This window comes from Onychomys torridus, chromosome 19, assembly GCF_903995425.1.
Source record: "Onychomys torridus chromosome 19, mOncTor1.1, whole genome shotgun sequence".
NCBI lineage: Eukaryota > Metazoa > Chordata > Mammalia > Rodentia > Cricetidae > Onychomys > Onychomys torridus.
The window spans coordinates 33,975,467-33,996,539 of record NC_050461.1 but is presented as its reverse complement, the minus strand read 5'-3'; the positions used below and the strand labels follow the sequence as shown (position 1 = coordinate 33,996,539).

General features: G+C 38.4%; 1 protein-coding gene across 1 annotated transcript in view; it reads right to left on the bottom strand.

Annotated features, from left to right (window-relative positions):
• Pde7b (phosphodiesterase 7B) overlaps positions 1-17,403 on the bottom strand; it is a 309,660-nt gene extending 292,257 nt beyond the window's left edge. The window contains exon 1 of the mRNA XM_036168952.1: positions 16,987-17,403. Coding sequence (XP_036024845.1) covers positions 16,987-17,007 — 21 coding nt within the window. The 5' untranslated portion in view covers positions 17,008-17,403. The remainder of the gene's footprint in view (positions 1-16,986) is intronic.
• Positions 17,404-21,073: the final 3,670 nt, after the last annotated feature.

Here is a 21,073-nt window from a genome sequence, read left to right as displayed (position 1 = left end):
ACTCGGGGTTACTACTGAATAGAGTGCTGATGCCACCTGTGCATTATGGGAAAGTCACAGTAGCCCACCAATTATAATTTTGGGGTCAATAACAGCTCTGTTTCCATAGTCTTTAAGTATCACCTCCATATATTGTCACACTAGTGTTTTTGATAAAATACAGGCATCAGTGTGATGATAGTCAAAAATATTGAATCACTATATTGACCAGAGATGAATGATTAATGTGTCTATCTTGGTGTCTACCAATGGCCCAGGACATGTGGAAAGGCCCCAAGAATCCTTCTTGGCTACATTAAAAACAAGTGAACAAAAAAACCCTCCTGGCCTGAAAACCTAACTGGGAGATGTCAGACCTCTTTGGACATCAACAACATTCTTGGGAGTTCATTCCTCAGAAAATAATTAAAGTCATCATCACTTCTCAGGACTGAAGAAATAACCTAAGCACAGGTCAAAGTGACCGAGTCTATGAATTGTTATTTTAAAAATTTAAACCGAACACTTAAAATGAGCTTTGAAAATTCAATTATAGATTAGTTAAAGTTACCTTTTAGTGTTTCTTTAAAGATGGAACACTGTAAATACTTGTATTGAGAAGGAAATACAACATAGGAACCTTTTCCTAAGAATTTGAGGACTAGCCTATTAAACTGTACAGCAATACAAAACTGCAGCTTCTACTGGCCTACTCAGAGTTTGCAATAACTCTTTGTGATTCTTTATTGATGTTCTAAAGTGAAAAATGTCTTCTCAGTTTAAAAGTTCATGGCATAACACATAAAACTCACTTAGTCCTTTGGCTAAAGTGTTAAGACAATTTTCCTTCATTTTGAGTGTTACCCATAAAATAGGTATTATCCACTGAAAATGTTAACATTTGGTAAATCTTTCTTTCAGTGTTTTCAATTTAAAACATTTAAAAATTGTTGAATACTGAATTTTTAAGTTCCAATTTTATGGTGTATACTTAAAAATAATAAAATACATGAAAAGTCTATTTATAAGAAAACTTATCCCAAAAGTTATAGCAAACATATTTGTATTGTTTTAATATTTCTCCTTTTACACACACACATACATTTTAGGCTCCCTATGAATCATCTACAAATAATGAGCTTTTGAATTCTAGGCTAATGCATTTTTAAATGCAAATTTACCTGCACTCCAAAGATAACCTGGCACTAAAAAAGCCTTCACGGAGGACAAGGAGAACTCAACACCCCAGAAAAGACAACAGATCCGCAGAGACAATGAATGAATGCACTAACACTGATCTCATATGACTAAGCCAGAGCTTGACTGCTGCCTAACTAAACTTATCTCAGGGCTCACTTTATTTGGTAATTCTGCAGCACATGGTTAAAAGAATACTTTCTTGTGTGTCTATGGCACACATTCAAAAATACTAGATTGATTTATATAGAACTGTGAACCGGGAAACACTCTGGATAATGAAGAAAACCACCAAGAGGTCATTGTCACTAATTTACGTCAGAGATTATGCAAGGAAACACTAATTGTCATGTGTGAAAGCCAGGAAGCAGGAGCAAGACGGTGCAAGTTTTAGATGATCCCTTCATTGGAATGTGAGCGATGGATGAAAAACAGGTTGTGATGAACCATGCTTTAGCCCCAAAGCTCTTTAGTGTATTAGCAATTTCAGAAGTGGTGCTTGTCCAAGCACTACCAGCAACTAACAATCGTAAAACAGTATGCACTCTGGTGAAATTGGAATCCTTGTCATTTAAAATATTGTATAATGCTGTAACGGACATATTGAAATACAGAATGTCAGCAGGTGATTAAGTTGTTATTTAGGTTACGATTTTCATGGATACATAAATACCACTTTAAAATTCATTTTAGGCACAAGTGTAAAGCCTCCCAACCAACCAAACAAACAAAAACAAATTTTGAGAATATACTCTTGGTTCATATGGAGTTTTCCAATGCTACAAGCTTTTCTTCATACTTTCTTCTCCAACTTTGTTCCTACACTCATTGAAGAAATAATGAAAGGGAAAGAGAAATAGTTGGATAATCCATCAGGAAGCAAGTCATTGTCTCATACTTTTGTTCAATATGGATAAAGGCAATCAAGACAGTTAATGCCATTGGTAAATTCACAGACACAAACGTAACTATCTGGAAAACTGTAACATTGTACACAGGCTTAAGTCTCTCTCTCTCTCTCTCTCTCTCTCTCTCTCTCTGACATACTTATTTACATATGAAAATCAAGACAATTACACCCAATAAGTAGATTTGGTACAGACACTAAACGAGTTTAATTAATATGGTTTTAAAAGCTTTAAAATCACATAGAGAATATGTCCAATGCAATATGATATAAGAATATTATAGACAAGACTAAGAATTTTGATAGAGACTTAAGAACCATAAAACAAAACTAAATTAAAAATTAGAAAGTCTATGACTAAAAAAAATACCATCATTAAAAATCATTTAATGGGCTTAGTGGTATTATATAGGCCTGAAGAAAGAAATAGGTAGTGAAATATTGGTTAAAAAAACATAAAAAAAAAGAGATGAAAAGTAAACAATGGGAGTAGGTTGATTCAAATCTAAATACACATACAGCTGAACTCCTACTGAGAATCAAGGCAAAATGAGCAAAATAAAGTGATTAGTAGAAACATTTCAAAATTACTGAATAAGAGCAAGACAATTTATGAAATAAGACAGTATAAGAATATCTCCAAGTGTATCTTTGGAATTACCAGTGGAAAATTTCATTCCCAGGAAAAAGATACTTCAGAAAACTGTGAAATAAAGCCATTGCAGACAAAAAAAATTGAATGAAGTCATTACATCACTGTATGCAGGAAATAATAAATTGTATATGATTGTATAATGCTGCAATAATAATTATCATTGAGATATTTAAATTAAATTATAAAAAGTTAGATATCTAGCAATATCATATAATTCATGGGGTACACAAAGGCAGATGAGGTATTCCAAGGTTCTTATACTTCCCTTGAAGGAACAGAGCATTACATTAATGCACATCATATTTTGGTTAGATCATAGAGGCATCCTGTATCCTCCATCAGTAAAACAGTGTAAAAGAATATAAAACAAATAAACTAATGAGAGAGGAGGCAACATAATGATAAGGCTACTCAAAGCAAAAGAATAAAATTAAAAAGAGAGAATAAAATAGACAAATAGACTATGTAAAAATAGACTAAATGATTGCATTAAACATAAAAGGACTAAATACTCCACAAAAAAGCAAATATAATTAAACTGACAAAAACAAACTTTACAAACCTTGGCTTGTAAAGAGGCTATTCTAAATGATAAACATATAGAAAATTAAAAGACAGAAGAGTGGAAAATAATATGACATGTAAGCCCTGAATAGCAGAATGTTTGTTTAACAGATTTTAGCAATGATCAAAGTTGAACCAAAGGCAGCAAACAAACAAACAAACAAACAAACAAGGATAAACACCACATAAGGGGTATAATATAATGGTCAAATTTCTGTTCAGTGGAATAATTCTAAATTTATATCATACTAAGTAATTCTCAGATATTTTCACTGTTACTTTTCTTTTTCAGACAGCTTTTCCTTTAATTACATGGTTATGGAAATTTCAAGACCATGGGTAGTGTGTATCTGAATTCCTTAGATGCCTATAAACCATTCTGAGAGCTTGTTCTATAAGAATCAATTATTCCTCCAAATGGTAAAGATGGAACTTAAAAGCATAACATTACAACATTAGCATGACTTTCATACAATTCCTGATTTTCAACCTTGAGCTATAAAAATGAAATTTCAAAACTGTTTAATGCAGTATATGAATAAGTGGGAAAAAATAAAAGGAAAACAGCTGTGTCCTCAGCCCCGAGGAAGTTTTTAGAATGCCTATTTGAATAATTAATATAGGGTAAACAAGTATAAACAAAGAAGATGTGCATGATGTGGTTAATGAATTCCTAGTTGACATATGTGAAGGACTACACTTAATAACTCCATAGTTATTCATTTCAGAGCCATGGGGAACATTATATAAGCAATGTTGTAACAAATTTTAAGCCTCAAAATCTTGTATAGAAAGTTGACAAGCACATCAGAATTACATTCATGAGTAATGACAAACTGAACAACCCCAACATGTTTTCCAATCAATAGATGCATTTGTAAAGAATAAATTGGTCTAAAAACTTAAAATTAAAATTATTTTCAGCAAATTGATAAGGAAACATCAACTTTTAAAATCCTTGCGATGCAAGGATCCAATCCCCAACTCAGGTAAGGGCAAGAAATTAGGAAGATTTGGGAAGAAATAAATAAAATAGAAACTAGAAGGACAATACTCAGAATCAACTGAATAAGGAGTTGGTTTTTTGAAAAAGTTAACTGACACATCTCTAGGCCCAAAAGCCAAGAGAAGGAGGGAGAGAGAGAACACCCGGATAAAAGACACCAGGAACGAAAACAAAGATGTTACAACAGACCCTATGAATTCCAGAAGACCACCAGAGAGTACTAGGAAAACTCACATTCCAAGAAACTGGAGAACCTATGTGAGATAGATACATGTCTAAATGTGTATGGTGAACCAAAATAAGGTCATCTATTATTTATAAACAAGCCCCTGAGGAACAATGAGATTGAGATAGTAGATAAATGTATTCCCACAAAGACAAGTCCTGGAACAGCACTGCTGGATTCTAACACATTTTTAGGGTGCTGACATCTCTTAAACTGTTCCATGACATAGTGTGGGAAGGATCCCATCAGATTAATTTGATGATGCCAGTATTATCCTGATATAAAAACCAAGTCAAGACACAACAACAAAAAGGTAACATACAGCTCAATAACCCTGATGAAGAGAGACACAAAAATTCTCTACAAAATACTTGCATATCAAATTCAATAACAAAGCAAGAAGATGATGAATCATGACAAAGGACAACAGAGTCTCATCTTAGCATTGCAAGGTTGGCTCAACATGAACAAATGGATCAATGTAATTCACCATGTAAATAATCTCAAGGACAGATTTTTCTGATCATCTCCATAGATCAGAAAATGCTTTGAGGGGTTGGGGATTTAGCTCAGTGGTAGAGCAGTTGCCTAGCAAGTGCAAGGCTCTGGGTTCAATCCATAGCTAAAAAAAAAAGAAAGAAAGAAAGAAAGAAAGAAACTGCTTTGATAAAGCTCACTATGCCTGCCTGTCTTGCAGAAATTAGGAAAAGACAGAACACACCTTAAAATAATAAAAGTTATACCTGAAAGCCAACTGACAGTCTTATGCTAAGTTGGGGACAGGGATGGAAAGCATGTCTTCTACAATCTAGAAGACAGGGGTGACTACTCTCTTCATTCTTATTCATTATTGTGCTCAAAGTCTCAGAGCAATAAGACAAGACAAAGATATAAAAGGAATAAAAAAGTAATGTAGCAAAGTTATCCCTATTTGAAAATGCCATGATCCAATAAAAGATTCTATAGTTTCTACCAGAAAACTTAATATAATAAACATGTTCAGTAAAGTTGCAGAATACAAACTGATAAAAATGCTGAGCACACCTGACTGTGGGATACCCAGCCTGATTGATAAATCTGTAACACCACCCTTGCACACAAGGCTCAGGGGACGTTCCAAAAGAGGGGACACAACGAATGTCAGAGTCAAAGAACCATGTTTGCTCCATAACATTATCTGGGATACATGACACTACACCAATGACACCTCAACAATACGGTTACCTAAACAGGACCCGAAGAATGACAACACTAACTGACATGCCACCATGGAGGAGGGGACTCTCGCAAGACCCTGTCCCTACATGAAGTGCCATGGGTAATATAAGCAACGTAAGTCTCCTCCAGGAACAAGCTCCTTGATGGGTTATCCAGACCCAAGCAGTCAATCGTAAATGCATGTATATATGACTAACTCTAAATGAATGCAGCAGGTTATATTTATAAATTAGTAAACAATATATAATATACTATAATTAAATTATAACAAAAATAAAAAATTAGAGGTAATGCATTTGAGAAGGAGTAGTTATAAAGTTGTGAAGGAAGACTTATAAAGAGGAGATGAAATGGAAGGAAATTATGTAAATATAGCATTCATGTATGAAAGTCTAGATAAGTAAATACAACTTAAACAACCCAGAAGCTTTCATTTATAGCAATAAGGAATTGTATGGGAAAGAAAATAGGAAGAATACCTCATTCACAATCACTGTCAATGGATAAAGTATTAAGAAAGACCCCAGCAAGGATGTGGAAGACCTATACAAGAAAAAACTGTAGGACAGTGAAAAATGAAAAGTTTCAGATTATGGAGAGATTTTCCTGCTCCTGGATCATCAGAATTAATACTGTGAAAATGGCTGTATTGCCAAAAGTAATCTAAAGACTTGATGTAATTCCCATTAATCATTCCAGTGACGAGGGTTGAAGCGATAAGCAGTGTTCTTATCCAGAGGACTCTGGTTGTTGTCCCCAACACCAACCACATAGCAGCTCACACGTATCTGTAACTCCAGTGCCAATGTCCCTTTCTGCCCTGCAGGTATGAGACATACACATGGTGCACAGGTATGCATGTATGCAAACTGATCTACATACATAATTTTAAAAATAAAAAAAAGGTCCAATGACATTCTTCACAGAACTGGAAAAAAAAAAAAAAAAAAAAAAAAAAACAGAAGAAAACCTTTACATGGAAACACAAAATACCACATACAGCCAAAACAATCCCAAAACACTGCTGATGAAATCAGAAAATTTGACCTCAAATTATACTTCAGAGCAATAGTAATAAAAATAGCCTGTTACTGGCACACACACACACACACACACACACACACACACACACACACACACCAAAACAAAACAAAACGAACAAAAACAAAAACAAAAAAATCCAACCAGACATGTAGACCAATGGCAAAGGATAGAGGACACAGAAGTAAGTCCACCCAGCTACGGCCACCTAATACTTAGTGAAAGCACCAAGAACACACACTGGAAAAAACAGCCTATTCAACAAACAGTGCTAGTGAAACTGGACATGTATCTACAGAAGAATGGACGTATACTCTCTTCTGTCTCTCTGCACAAAACTCAGTTTCAAAATGGATCAAAGACCTTAACTTCAGAAACTCTGAAACTGCTGGAGGAAAGCACAGGGAACACAATGAAATTATAGACATAGGCAAGAACTTCAACAGGACTCCACCAGCACAAGAAATGTTCCTGAAATCAACAGATGGGACTATGGGAAATTAAAAAGTGTCTGCACAGCAACAGAATGGGATAAAAAAATGTTTGAGATTTATGGAGGAATACAGATTATTTTTTTAAGAGCACAAAAGGCTGAGGACAGCTCAGTAGCAGAGTGCTTGTCTCACCTGTGTAAGACCCTGGGTTTGATCTCCAGTAACATTACACACACACACACACACACACACACACACACACACACACACACACACGAGTGAGCATGGCATATCCTAAACAAATTATTTTCTAGGACTTCAACTTGATTTGACATTCAAAGCCAACAAGCATAAGAGAATAAACAACAACAACAACAACAACTAAATCCATATATTAGATATCCAAAAGAGTACTTAGTAAGTTAAATGCTTAGCATGCAAAGGATAAAGGAAACATTCTCCATGTTATGAAGAATATCATACTTAATGGTTGGCTGCTGAGGACTTTTCTTCTGTGATGGGACATAGATAATATTGCCCACTATTACTCCTTACTGATATGTCAGCCAGTAAATAAACAAAAGGTATCAGTATTAAAAATGAAGACAAATGACTGCTAGTATTCTTGGATAATATAATTATTTGGTTACAAAAATCAAAAGTTTCTATAAAGTACTTAAACTCATGAGTTTATTATCATTAGCAAACTATTATTAGTTTATTTCTCCATTAGCAAGCTATGGATAATAAACTGTACACACACAGAGACACCAAAAAAAAATGGTTTCCATGTGTATTAGCAGCAAAAACTTGCAACTGAAGAGGTGCTATTTAGATCAGATCAAAATACTAAACACCCACTAATAGGTACAGCAAGGGATATCACAAAGCCAGCTCACAGATATGAGTGAGAGAAAGTAACAAAGGCCTATAAAACGGAAGAGGATGTACCATGCTTACAAACCAAGGCTCAGGGAAGCCATCATCTTCTCAGGTGAACCTGTACCCCAACTGTTTGTTTGCCTTGTTGATTGGTTGATTTGGGAATAAAGAATCTTAATTCTAAAATTGGTGCCGAAATGTAGGGAACCCAAGATAAGAGTGAAGAATAAAACAGGAAATTTTGCTAATAGACGAGATGTTTGTACCACTTAGAGCAAATAAAGTTATCAGCGAAGTATGAAGAATCTTTTAGAATTAAAATATAGAATGACTGGACCTGACCACAAAGATTTCATAGACTTATGATACATGTGAAAAGGGAATCAGCAAAATGCACATGAAGTCAGGACGACTTTTCCTCTATACCTAACAGAAGTGATGATGTGGGAGAGGAGGGGAGATGTGCTCTTGGTGAGACTGGCCATTCTTATAACAACTTCGAGAAACAGTGAATTTTCTACTGATGTTTAACTAGATTTCTTAAGGCCAAGCAGCATTGTTTCTCGGTGGGTCCTCAACAGAAATATAAGGACTGTACACCAAAAGACTTGGACTAATATTATCCGTAATGTAAGGAACTGGACTAATTACAGTGATTTGCTCAGTACAGTGGACAAATGAACTAAATCTCATGCAGTGAAAATAAACAAAATACGATTACATAAGACAATTTACACGTCTCAAGACACAATGTCGAAGAAGGGAAGCTGGAGAAGATACGATGGGACTCTGGCATGCTGGTGATATAAAAGGTCATTGTCTTGACTTGAGTAACAAGAGGTGCTTGTATGTTTGTTTTAAGACATGGTCCAAATTGACCTTGAACTTCATCCCATGCTCGCCTCAAAAACTGTGGCAATCCTCCCATCTCAGCATCCCAGATGCTGGCATGAACCAACACTCTGGCAACTTGAATAACACACAGAGCTACAGAGATTTCCTTATGATAAGCAAATGGTCAATACATTTATAATTTAGGTTATATGTGCTATAGTTTAAATACAGAGGAGAAAAGGCAAGAAAACATTGCAGATCATTTTCTGTTTTCACCACATAATGGGTAATTTATAAAGAAACAGGTTCCTTCAATTCTGCAGAATGGGGATCTCAAAAGCTCAGTGCCAGCAATTGGCACTCTGCCTTATAATATGACAGAAGGTGAAAGGGTGAGAACAAGCCACCAAGAAAGGATGGAGGTGAGACCCAGGTATGTCTGTAACAACCCACTCTCAGGGTAACTAAGGCACTCAATGGTGACCACACTAACCCCTTCATGAGAATTCTGTTCCATGAACTTAATACTTTTTACAAAGTGCTACCTCCCAAGCTAGCTACCCTGGGAGTCAAGCCTCCAGCACGTGAACTCTGAGGAGAAACTTTCAAACTGCAACAAAAATAGATTTATCTTAAATTTAAAGCACTCAGCACAACACTATCCACATAATAATCCAAGAACTCATCTAAGCACACAGTGCCAATTCATAGGCATATGCATACTCTCTTTCATTCTCTACACACTCAACAAATAAAGGCCTTTCCATCTCTTTACACTTTTATGAGACATACCATACACACCTTCATCCTAGAAACTGCAAGTAGAATAAGGTTAACTTGCGCACAGTCACCGAACAAGGATGACCCCCACGGAATCCTGCCTGAGCATCCTTGTACACCACCACAGCCAACCACCCTCCTGAAGTTGGAAGCATCAACTTCTAAGGCATTAAAAATGAAAGAACATCATTTCTCCTTATTCTGGAACCTCGTGTGTATAAATATAGTTAGAAGAATGCTCTAACATTTTTGGAAACAAATGCTCTTATGCTTTATATAAATATTTTAAAAATGTTTTCCAAGTCATGCTTAGAATGAGTAGAGATGAATTGAAAACATATAAGAACAATTCAGACTTGTCACCAGAGCGGAAGTGGAATCCTGACTCCACTAGCTGGAATTCCTTTCAGTCTTAATTTCCTTGCTTTGGAAATGGTCTCAGCGAACCCTTGTTTTACAAGAATGACGTGAGAATAAAGTGACTTCTGTCATTTTTTTTTTTATATAGAGTGAAGTGACTCATTACACATGAAAACTTGACATTAGAGTACCTTGGTGCAGGTTACGTTTTAGAGGCATGAAAACTTGACATTAGAGTACCTTGGTGCAGGTTACATTTTAGAGGCATGAAAACTTGACATTAGAGTACCTTGGTGCAGGTTACGTTTTAGAGGCATGAAAACTTGACATTAGAGTACCTTGGTGCAGGTTACGTTTTAGAGGCATGAAAACTTGACATTAGAGTACCTTGGTGCAGGTTACGTTTTAGAGGCATGAAAACTTGACATTAGAGTACCTTGGTGCAGGTTACGTTTTAGAGGCATGAAAACTTGACATTAGAGTACCTTGGTGCAGGTTACGTTTTAGAGGCATGAAAACTTGACATTAGAGTACCTTGGTGCAGGTTACGTTTTAGAGGCATGGAAACAAAAGTGCTGAATACTTTGCCAAGCCAAGAGTATCAATCATTCTTGCTTCCAGAACCCGGACTTGGGGTTGTAGCTTTCAAATTTGGGGCTCCTTAAAAAAGCAAGCGGATCTTCTTTTTCTCTTCCTCCTTTTCCTTTTCTCTCCAAAAAAAATCACCCAAACTTATTTTATTTTAAATTACATTGTGCTATTTACTTCAATAAATATATGATGCATTTGGTTTTTAAAGCTTTATGTTAGAGGGGACAATATATGGGAATTCACTATGACCTCCAAGTCACCTGTTAGTTCTGACATGAGTGTAGGCATTAAAACTTCCCCCAGTGATGCCGGATGCCAAACCTAGGGCCTCACAGCTGCTGGACTAGTGCTGACCCCTGATCTCTCCTTTGTCGCTATGTTTCAAGTTTGAGAAGGCCTGTGCCCCATACTTCTCTCCTAAAACTACACAGGAGCACTGAAGCATCAGAATCGGTGAGAGAGAGAGAGAGAGAGAGGCAGAGAGAGAGAGAGAGAGAGGCAGAGAGAGACAGAGACAGAGAGAGACAGAGAAATAGGTACCAGTTGTTGTATTTTTAAGTTTTTGAAGCATCTTTCTAGCACAATGATTTTTTTAATAATCAGGAGAAAAGGATAGTGTTAGACATGTTAGCGTGTTCTTATGACCCAAGAGTGCCATGGCACAGACGCCCATTCCTTTTTTCTTTTATCTGAGTTATTCCTTTCTCTACAAATAAAAGTCCTCAGGAAATAAGAAATAAAACTAGTAGGTATGCTCCATAATGAATAAAGTTTCCAAATTGAACTGAAAGCCAAATCGAAATTACATTTTTCATTTCTTTGAAGAAATGAGGATGCTGGTATGAAGGCCATAGAAAGAGGGCGCATTTCCCCCACACCGGAAACAACTCTTTCTAGAGTTAGTGACCTTTTCTAAATTGAGGCATTCTTTAGACCTCCATATTGCTGGGGCATCTCCTCTTGTGAGAGTGTTGTCTACCCTTGTGAATGACTGAGCTCTTTCTTCTCACTGGACACAGCTGGCAACTGGCATAATGAGAAAGGGAAATGAAGGTATGTTTTTTTTTTTCTCATGGAAAACCAAGAAATGCATAAATCATATTTAAACAGGACCAGCATTAGTTGTTTGTACACCTACAATATGAACTTATTAATATAATGTTTTCTAAATAATGGAATTATGGTATAAGTTTATTTTAAAAGTTTGCCAGTGATATACAGTTTCCTCCAAGACAATTTGAGAAAATTATAAGCTTTCCATGCTTAACTAATTTGAAAAATTAAGTGAAACCAAACCAATTTTAAAACAGGTAATTTAGCTGATACGTTCAAACCAGTAAAATATATAATGTATATTGGTTTAGCCCAAAAAGTTCCCATGAACACCCTGGCAAGCTGAAAGGAACTTTGGTCTTGACAAAGCTCCTCATTCTGTACTGCTGACAATCAAGTCTAGAGGGCTGCTAGGAGCCCAGAGTTACTCAAGGTGGATGTTGAGTTTTCTGTGTTTTCCTGTCCATGACCCTATTCTACAGCAATCTCTCTCTTTGGTAGTTTCAAAAGCACAGGAAATAAAACCCAAGCCAAATAGAAACCATTTTTTCCTTCATCCTCTAACTGTTTTCCACGTCAGACACGACACAGTGCCACGGATATGACAGCAAAAATGATTTCGGCTGGAAACGTCGTAAGCTTTTAGGGAAAAGGTGAACAACTGTATGGAATTCACAGAAACTAAGCCTTTCCCTTCTCTACATTGTAGGTTCTTATCCACCTGTCATACTTTTTATCTAGATTTCCAGAGTTTTTTCTCTGAGAAAGCACTAATGTTCCACAGATTTATACAAATGTCAGTGTAGATTTTTTTCCTGTTTTATATATCTGGAAAATCACTGCCCATCTTTTTGTGTGTAGGCCTACTTCATTCTTTTAAATAACAGTGGCATTTTATTACCTGAATATAAACTAATAATAATTCATTTATTGTTGGGTTCAGATAGTGTCTGATTTTTTTTTTGTTTGTTTTTCAAGACAGGTTTCTCTGTGTAGCCCTGGCCATCCTGGTACTCGGTGGCCTTGGACTCGAAGATTTCCTGTCTCTGCCTCCCAAATGCTATGATTAAAGATGTGCACCACCACCACTGGGGTAGCTTCTGATTTTTTACATAACAAATGGTGCAAAGTTAATTATACTTTTATACTAAGATTGATAGAGTTGAAGACTATGAGAACCATTGGTCATTTTGTGCTCTAGATATCAAGCTTTGACCAACTCAAAGCTTACAATCACATCCCAATCTCCACCTGAGTCCATGGAAGAATGCTCTTTATCCCTGATGAGCTGTGGCCCAACATCCTACATTAGAGGAAGATTCAGAGTCCCAACTCTCAGATGCTCCATACACCAGCTACTAGAAAGGAGGAAATTCAAGCAAATACCACTCTGAATATTTTAGAAGGAAAATCCACCAAAACCTCATTGTCACCCTTCATTTTGTTCATCTTCCCCTTACAGATGCAAGAGAGAGGGGAGGAGAGAGGGGAAACAATCTAAAGAGGGAGGGGAGGGAGCAAAGGAGGAGGGGAGGGAGGAAAGGGAGGGAGGGAGAGAAGGAGGAGGGAGGGAAGGAGGAGGGAGTGAAGGAGGAGGGAGGGAGGGAGGAGGGAGGGAGGGGAGAAGGGAGGGAGTCTAGCATTTACCTGGGTGCAGAGGATCTGAACTCAGGTCCTCAGGCTTGCTCAGCAAGTACTTTACCTACCGAGTCATCTTCTCAGCCCCAAATGACTTTTGCATTCACTTCGGGTTAAGAAACATGAATGGCAGCAGTGGTTTCTTTGTGAGATTTTTTTGAATTGAAGTTTGGCACTTTCAAGTTTGTGTATAGATGATTTAAAACAAAGCAAAACAAACAAAAACAAAAACCCAAGCCTCTGGTTGAAAGTAAAAACACTATAGAAAGTCTGGCCTACAGGGATGTTGGAAATAATCCAATCCAACCAGTTCCTAACATAGATGGGGAAACTGAGGCCAAGGATAACTGGGTGACTTAGTGTCCATCACTAATTGCTGCCAAATGAGGGTGTCCCCATCCTGGTCTCTGGCCCCTACCCACTGCTTTTTTTCTGGTTCAATCCATGCAATCACTCTCTTAATTGCATGGTAACCTGTTTAAATGATTAAATAATCCTTGGAGGTGAGGCTTTAAATGCCTTGATTTAACATTAAAACATTGACACACTTCCTTCTTGCTAGTCAAGCTTCTAAGTATGCCTCGCATATAGACATTTTAGTTGGGGTCTCTATAGTTCCTTTTCCCCCCCTTTTTCTCAAACCTCAACGTCAAGCACTTTAAAGTCTACTAAGAAATCAAGAAGGCAACATGTCATGAATGAAAGCAAGGATGCCTGGAGAATCATGAATGAAAGCGAGGATGCTTAGAGAATCATGAATGAAAGCAAGGATGTCTGGAGAGGCCTGGTGCTGAGTGCCCTGGGAAACCACTCTTCTGGGGAATCAGGACGCCACTACCGGAAAGTAGTTATAGAAATGGTCTCACCACTATGTGAGGGACCAGGTCAATCTTCAAATGCCAAAGTTTTGCTCCCTCTGGGAGGTGTCCCTGCTAAAAAAGACTCTTAATTTGACTCAAGACCTCCTTGGTATATGTGAACTGAATCCTCAGGATGGCAAATTCTTTGGACAGTTCATGTACATGGAGGGTTCCTTCCTAAGTTATGTATGACCAACACAGTGTGAGATAAACCAGATAAAATAGCTGTTACCACTGGGTAGTGGTGGCACATGCATTTAATCCCCTCAGCACTCAGGAGACAGAGACAGATGGATCTCTGTGAGTTCAAGACCAGCCTGGTCTACAGAGTGAGTTCCAGGACAGCCAAGGCTACACAGAGAAACACTGTCTTGAAAAACCAAAAGAAAAAAACAGCTGTTTCCTAGATATTCTCGAATCTTCTCTAACCCTTAAATCTGACAGCTGTCTTTAATATAATGAAACCCTTGTAGACATGGGTTGGATTAGCTTCTTACTTAATAAATTCCTTCCAACACTATGCTATGTGAATCAACAAGCAGTTTCCCTTGTGATTTGAACTTGGCAAACAACAAGTTAGACCTTGGAAGAATAATTACTGGGCAGAGGCCTTTCCAGGTGGTACATTCCCACTTGGGGGAAGCTTGGTCATTTTACTTGTGTGCTTATGACATCCTTTTGGCTAAGAAAAAAATAACACACGCCGACATTTGGAATGCCCTTGTCTTGACCATTGACAGTTTCGATGTTATATTTTAAGCTGGATTCAACACCAAAACTATTTCTCAAAGCAGTTAGAAATTCCAGGTGTAAAATTACTTAGATAATTTACAATGCATGTTGGGTGAATTCTCAACAAACATTTTAGCTCGGCTCTTATTCAGCCCCAACAATGAGTGACTTTGTACTAAATGCTGGGGAAGGTGTTAAAAGGTGCCTGGTGTCATTGTTTTCCTTAAGCGGATGACTGTCTCTGACACATCTTGGAGTTTTCCACCCTTGTCCTAAGCAACTTCATTCAAAAAATAGTTTCTCCAAGCAACTTTTCCTGAAATACCCTCTTCGCTGATTTTGGCGCATGTTCAGTTGAGTGGGGCCCTCTGAAATCGGAGAAATTAGGTAGGAGAGCCTTATCAAGAGGATTTGGATTGGGGAACTGTCTCTAATTAACTTTGAGCTCCTACTGTCGATTAAAAAAGACTTCATTTTACTGGAGCAAACATCAATCAGACGGAACCCCCGACACCTCTCTTCATTTCACCAGCCAGTAATAAAAGATAAAGCAGAGGAAATGGAGGCGTTGCAGCCGTGCATTTGCAACACACAAAGTCCTTGTTTTCCCCACTAGGCGCTGCAGAAAAGCAATTGTCCATTCGGGGCACATCTTCTGCCATTCAGAGCTAATATTTTTCCTGTTCTTAACTAGGTGCATGATGCAGTTAATTCTGTTAACCCCTTGAAGGGCACTTATGTGTTTGAGCCTTGCTTCACAGCGCTGCCGATATGACCCAGTTTCACAGATTTCTAGTTCTCAGTGTTGAGAATAGAAACTTTAAGGGGAACGAGTTAGAAATTTTGGAGCAGGGCAGTGGTTTCAAACAATCCTGTCTCATTTGTTAGTGCATAACTCTCAGATAAGGAAGTCTATGCTAACCGTGTATTATCTGAATTGCTTTTAGAAAAACTGAATGCTTGACAGGAATGATTCTCGGCAAGGTCCCCTTAGACACATAATAACGTGTGCCTGAAAACATTAGCCCTGTGTTCAGCTGTGTCTTCTGCCGCAGCTAGTGAGTTTACTGTGCATGAATGCGTGCGTTGGGCTTGTCCCCTTCCTTGTAATGGTCTCTCTGGCCAGAGCACGTGAAGAGCTGAGATTTTAGGTAATTAATTAGTCCCCAGGCTCCATCACTTAAGTCTCTAATTAAATATCTGATACTCTGCTTTCAACCGGTTCAGGAAGAGATAATTACCGCATCTTGCAGTGATAATAAAGTTTTATTTTCCTTTGTAAAATAATAAGACCTAAAGCACTGGCCACATAACTCAGAACCTACATCTCCTCTGTTAACTTTGAGACTGAAAACAGTGTTTTTATAAAACGTGGATTTTTTTTTCCCTCTCAACAATTCACCCCCACCCATTTGTCTGGGTTCCCCCCTCTCACTGCCAGCTGTTCTTTTCGGTCCTACCCCTTTCTTCTTCTTGAGGTCTGCTACGGACCGACATGACAAACTCCATGAAAAACAAAACAACAACAACAACAACAAACCAACCCGATTTTCTCCTCTACTGGTTCACAGTACTTCAACGTGTTCCTGCCCTGTCCTACCAAAACTGAAAAAAATGACCCAATTCTAAAATTTACCGTGGAGAAGAGAGATTGCATTTATTTAAAAAAAAAAAAAAAAAAAAAAAAAAAACCGTAGGCGGGGGCTCCTCTGTGGGGGCTCAAATAGCCCAGGCTCTTGCTAGACCCTGCTGCCCTCCAAGGGTTAATTCAGGGCAAGTGACAATGCTTAGGCAGTTCGCTTAGAAAAAGGAAGGAAATTCAAAAGCTAGTTGCTGTAGGAACAATCACAGAGGGGAAAAAATATATATATTTATATCTATACACACACATATATATATATGCCTATATACAAACATATATAGGTACGGGTCTATTTTCAATAAAAACCAAAATCAAAACCCTGACGTCTCCTTGTGACTCTGCAGTCTCAAGGAAAATGAACTTGCCGCTTAAATTTGTTGTACATACCTCAACCATTAAACAAGACATTTAACCATAGTGGCAGTTCTGTGACCTTTGAAAGCCGTGAAATCTCTGAGCGGTGTGGCTTGTTCATGAAGACTTGTGCTGCAGAATCCAGCAACTTCATCCAGGATTAGGAATATAATTATGTAAATTTTTCAAAGAAAAAGAAAATATTAAAAAAAAAACAAAAAACAAAAACAAAACCAAAAACACAGAGGAAAGAAAGAGAAAAACACCAAAGCAGACCGAGAGCTCGAGAAGGCAGGAAGGTGGAGAGCCAGGCTCTCTCTGGGTGAGGGCACCACTTTTCTCCCAGACAAGTGCTGGGACAGAGCCCAGCTTGCTGCAGTGCCCAGAGCAAGCGACTGGCTGGGTGAGCAGGCAGCCGGCCTGTGAGACTGGGGGGTGCTGTCAGTTGCCACAGGCAAGGAAAACCAGAGACCAATCGGCTGCTGCGAAGCCCGCAGCTCACTGGAGTAGAGCCTTTTCTGTTTACGTTTCCTCATTTCAAGAGTGACGTCAAAGGGTTTAGTTTTTCCTCTGCATGTGCTATTAATTTTAAAGTACTGTACTATGGGAAGAATGTGCGTGCGTGTGTGTGTGTGTGTGTGTGTGTGTGTGTGTGTGTGTGTGCCTGTGATTAGCTGGAGTGCCCCACTCTCAGGAGAACCCAAGAAACATTTTCTATATTCAGAAACAATATTTTAACAACTTAAATACCTTGGAGTTTAGTGTTTAAAATAATTAAAAAAAAAACAAAAAAAAACAAACAAAAAAAACCACCTGCAAGCGATAGCAATGAGCTTTCTCCTTTGCCATGTGTGAGTCGCTGTACATATCCACACTTGACAGCTTGTTGCTTATTTCTGGGGTAGTTCATTTTTACCCTTACCTAAAAAAAGCAAACAAACAACCTCCCCCCAAAAAAACAAAACAAAACAAAACAAAACCCAAAAAACAAACAACAACAAAAAAACCCAAACCCACATCAATTGTTAATACATCTCTAGATCTATGGATGCAGAACTGTGCACATGAGCTGACGAACCTTAGTTGGGGCAATGAAGAGTGGAATCCATGTGGCCCCAGCTGCTGGTGGTCCCTGTTTCTCCCACCTTCCCACAGCTTCCGAGGCAAAGCCTTAGGATTATTCAAATGGGGAGTTTTCAGATTATTCCCCACAAAAGTCAGTTAGGAGGTAGGATAGCATGAGTCCACGCAGCCATGCCTTGGGTAACTGCGTGTTCTCTCTGGTGTACGAAGGTCCGGTTATTTAGGGACACCGCCTCTGCCTGGGACCCCAGTTAATCCCTGTAGTTCTCTTCCCACTCTTGAAAATCTCTGTGGTTCCCATCTGTTGTTTCTGCTTCCCCCAGGTCCTCCCCACTCCATTCCCACCCTGGATTCTATGAGGAAAACCTATTTTTCATTTCCTCCTCTCTTCAGGTTTCAGGTCCTGCTAACCCCACACTGATGACAGGCTTATAAAGGGAGTATGTGACTCATACTGTAGAATCAGCTGTCTCTCTTGATCCGGGTGAAAATAATGTTTTAGGGAGAGACCCAATATTTGAAAAGTCCCAAGTCATTTTTCAAAAATGAACATTTTTTTTTTGAGAAATAAGGTATTTATTTCTATGATCTTAGGTACTAAGGTTTATAAACCCTGAGGATTAGAGATTCTAATTCTAGTGATGAAGACATGTAGTGAATACAGTACTTTCTCCCACATAGTTTACATTTTTTAGGGAGTGTGAAGCAATAGGTGTTTAAAAAATAAATAAAAATCCTGTATGGTAGCACACACTTGTAATCCTAGGACTAGTAGGCTGAGTCAAGATGGTCACCAGTTCAATATCACCCTGGGCTACTAAGTGCGATTCTGAATAAAAAAAATATAAACAAACAAACAAAACCCCTATAGCTGAGAATAAAATAAATATGTGATTTTAGGCTGTAAGAAATACTTTAAAATAAAGTCAGGTAGGAGCTAGAGCTGTGTGTAGTTCACACATCGTGTGCTTGCTATTTTAGGTATGATGATCTGGAACACTCTGATGAAGCAGCTGAGAGCAGAGGTCTGAATGTAGGCAAGAGCAGGTCACATGTGTGTCTGCATTCCAGGTCCATGCCTGGCGTATTTACAGAGAAAGGAGCTGGACGGCTCTAGGAGAGTGAAGAAAGGATGTGAGGGAATGGCTTCATGGAGGTATGCCTAGGACCAGATTAGGAAGAATGGAACCTGAACTCCAGGAAGAGAGGGTCCTAAAATAGACTTCTGAGCATAAGCAAAAGCGTAGGATCAATAATGGGTCTCATTGCACTGGGTAGGTGAGAGCATGTTGTAGCCTGAACTTGGATAAGAGCCATGCAAAGGTGAATTCTGGAAGGCGGTGTGTGTTTGTACATAGAAATGGCATTGCTTGAAGACTTAAATACATAAGGGGAATCAAGAATGACTCCCCAGTGATTGGCTTGAGTGAAGAGTCATCATTTACTCATACAGGGAAGACTGCATGAAGAATCCTTGTCCTCATGAAACTTGGATTCTTCTGAGGATAAGTCTTCTTAATGAATATGAAGCTATACAGGATACGGGAGGGTAATATATTGTTGAGAAAATAAGGAGACAATAGGTCAGATAAGGGTTTGTGGTCAAGCAAGTATCCCAGAAAGGTCTCAAAGTGGAGTGCAAATTGGAGGTTGATAAAGGAAGAAAATGAAGTGGCATCCAGACCAGGAGGATGGCATGGAACGCAAAGGCTTTGAGGGGTGATTTGGCTGGTAAGGTATAGATGATGGCTATGGAACTAGGTAAGTCATATAGGGCTTTCTAAGTCACTGTAAGGAGTTTAACATTTACTCCAATTAAAATGGGGCTAAAAGTAGAGGACTACGATGACCTGCTTTAATTTAAACATGGTCCTTCCAGCAGCTGTGTGAGGGTCAATATGGAAGAAAGGAGTCTAACAAGGAAACTGTTGTGACAAGTCAAAGATCATGGTGGTAGCAACCAGGATGCTTTTGTTGATGGGGATGGTTAGAAGGGGTTGCCTTCTGGCTACATTGTGATATGAGAAATAATAAGCTTGGTAAACGGGTTGGATTATGTGCCCAGGGAAGGAATTTAGCAAGAGGTGTCTCTAGAATTTAGAGTTCTATCAAGTGGAAGGACATAGCTAATGCTGATTAAGAGACAGTGGGAGGAACAGATCTGAGGTGAAGAGAAGGGTTTAATATGTTAGCTTTCCCAGTGGGATAGCTACATAGAGATATCAGATAGGGAGTTGGCTAGATAAGCCTGGAGCTCAGGGTACATTCTGGGATGTCCCCATGAATGTGTAAGTTGTTATTTATGCATAAAGCCATGGCAGTAGATGAGAGTGCCAAAGGAGTGAGTTTAGAAAGCCAAAACGTGGGCAATGCACTGTCAAGTCACTAGGAAGAACTGGCAAAACAGACTGAGGGGAAGCCACCAGGAGATACCAGAAAAGCCAAGAGAGGGTGGTGTCTTGGAAGACTGATGGAATATTGCAATGATCAACTTGATAAAGTGAAAGCTTGATGAAAACAGAGAAATAACCCTGGAAATTAGGCTCATTTCTGTCTTTGATACAAGTGGACCTTGTGTAGTAAGGAAGATGAAAAATGAAGATAGAATGTAGGGCGTGGGAACAGATTGAATATTACATTTATCATACCTGTGAGACATCCAAATAGAAAGGCCTTGTAGGCAGTTTATTTATAATTTTGGAGAACTGAGGATAAAAGAAATACTACTGAAAATAAGGGGGCGAGCACGAGACAATTGAGTAAATCAGAATAGGTTCAAGGGCTGAGTGTCTAGATCCTCCAAGGTTTAGTTACCAGAAACATGGAGCAGATCTGGGGCAAGGATATCAAGAAACCATGGAGGTACTTGAACAACCAAGATAATGGCTTCTCAGGTATCAAGTTCCACGTCAGTACATTGGACTGAATGGTGTCCCCTTGTCATCCAAACTGGTATGTTGAAGTCTTTGCCCTATTTTTCCTGTACTTGGAAATAAAGCTTTTACAAAGGCCATTAAAACTAAGTGAGCTTTAATAG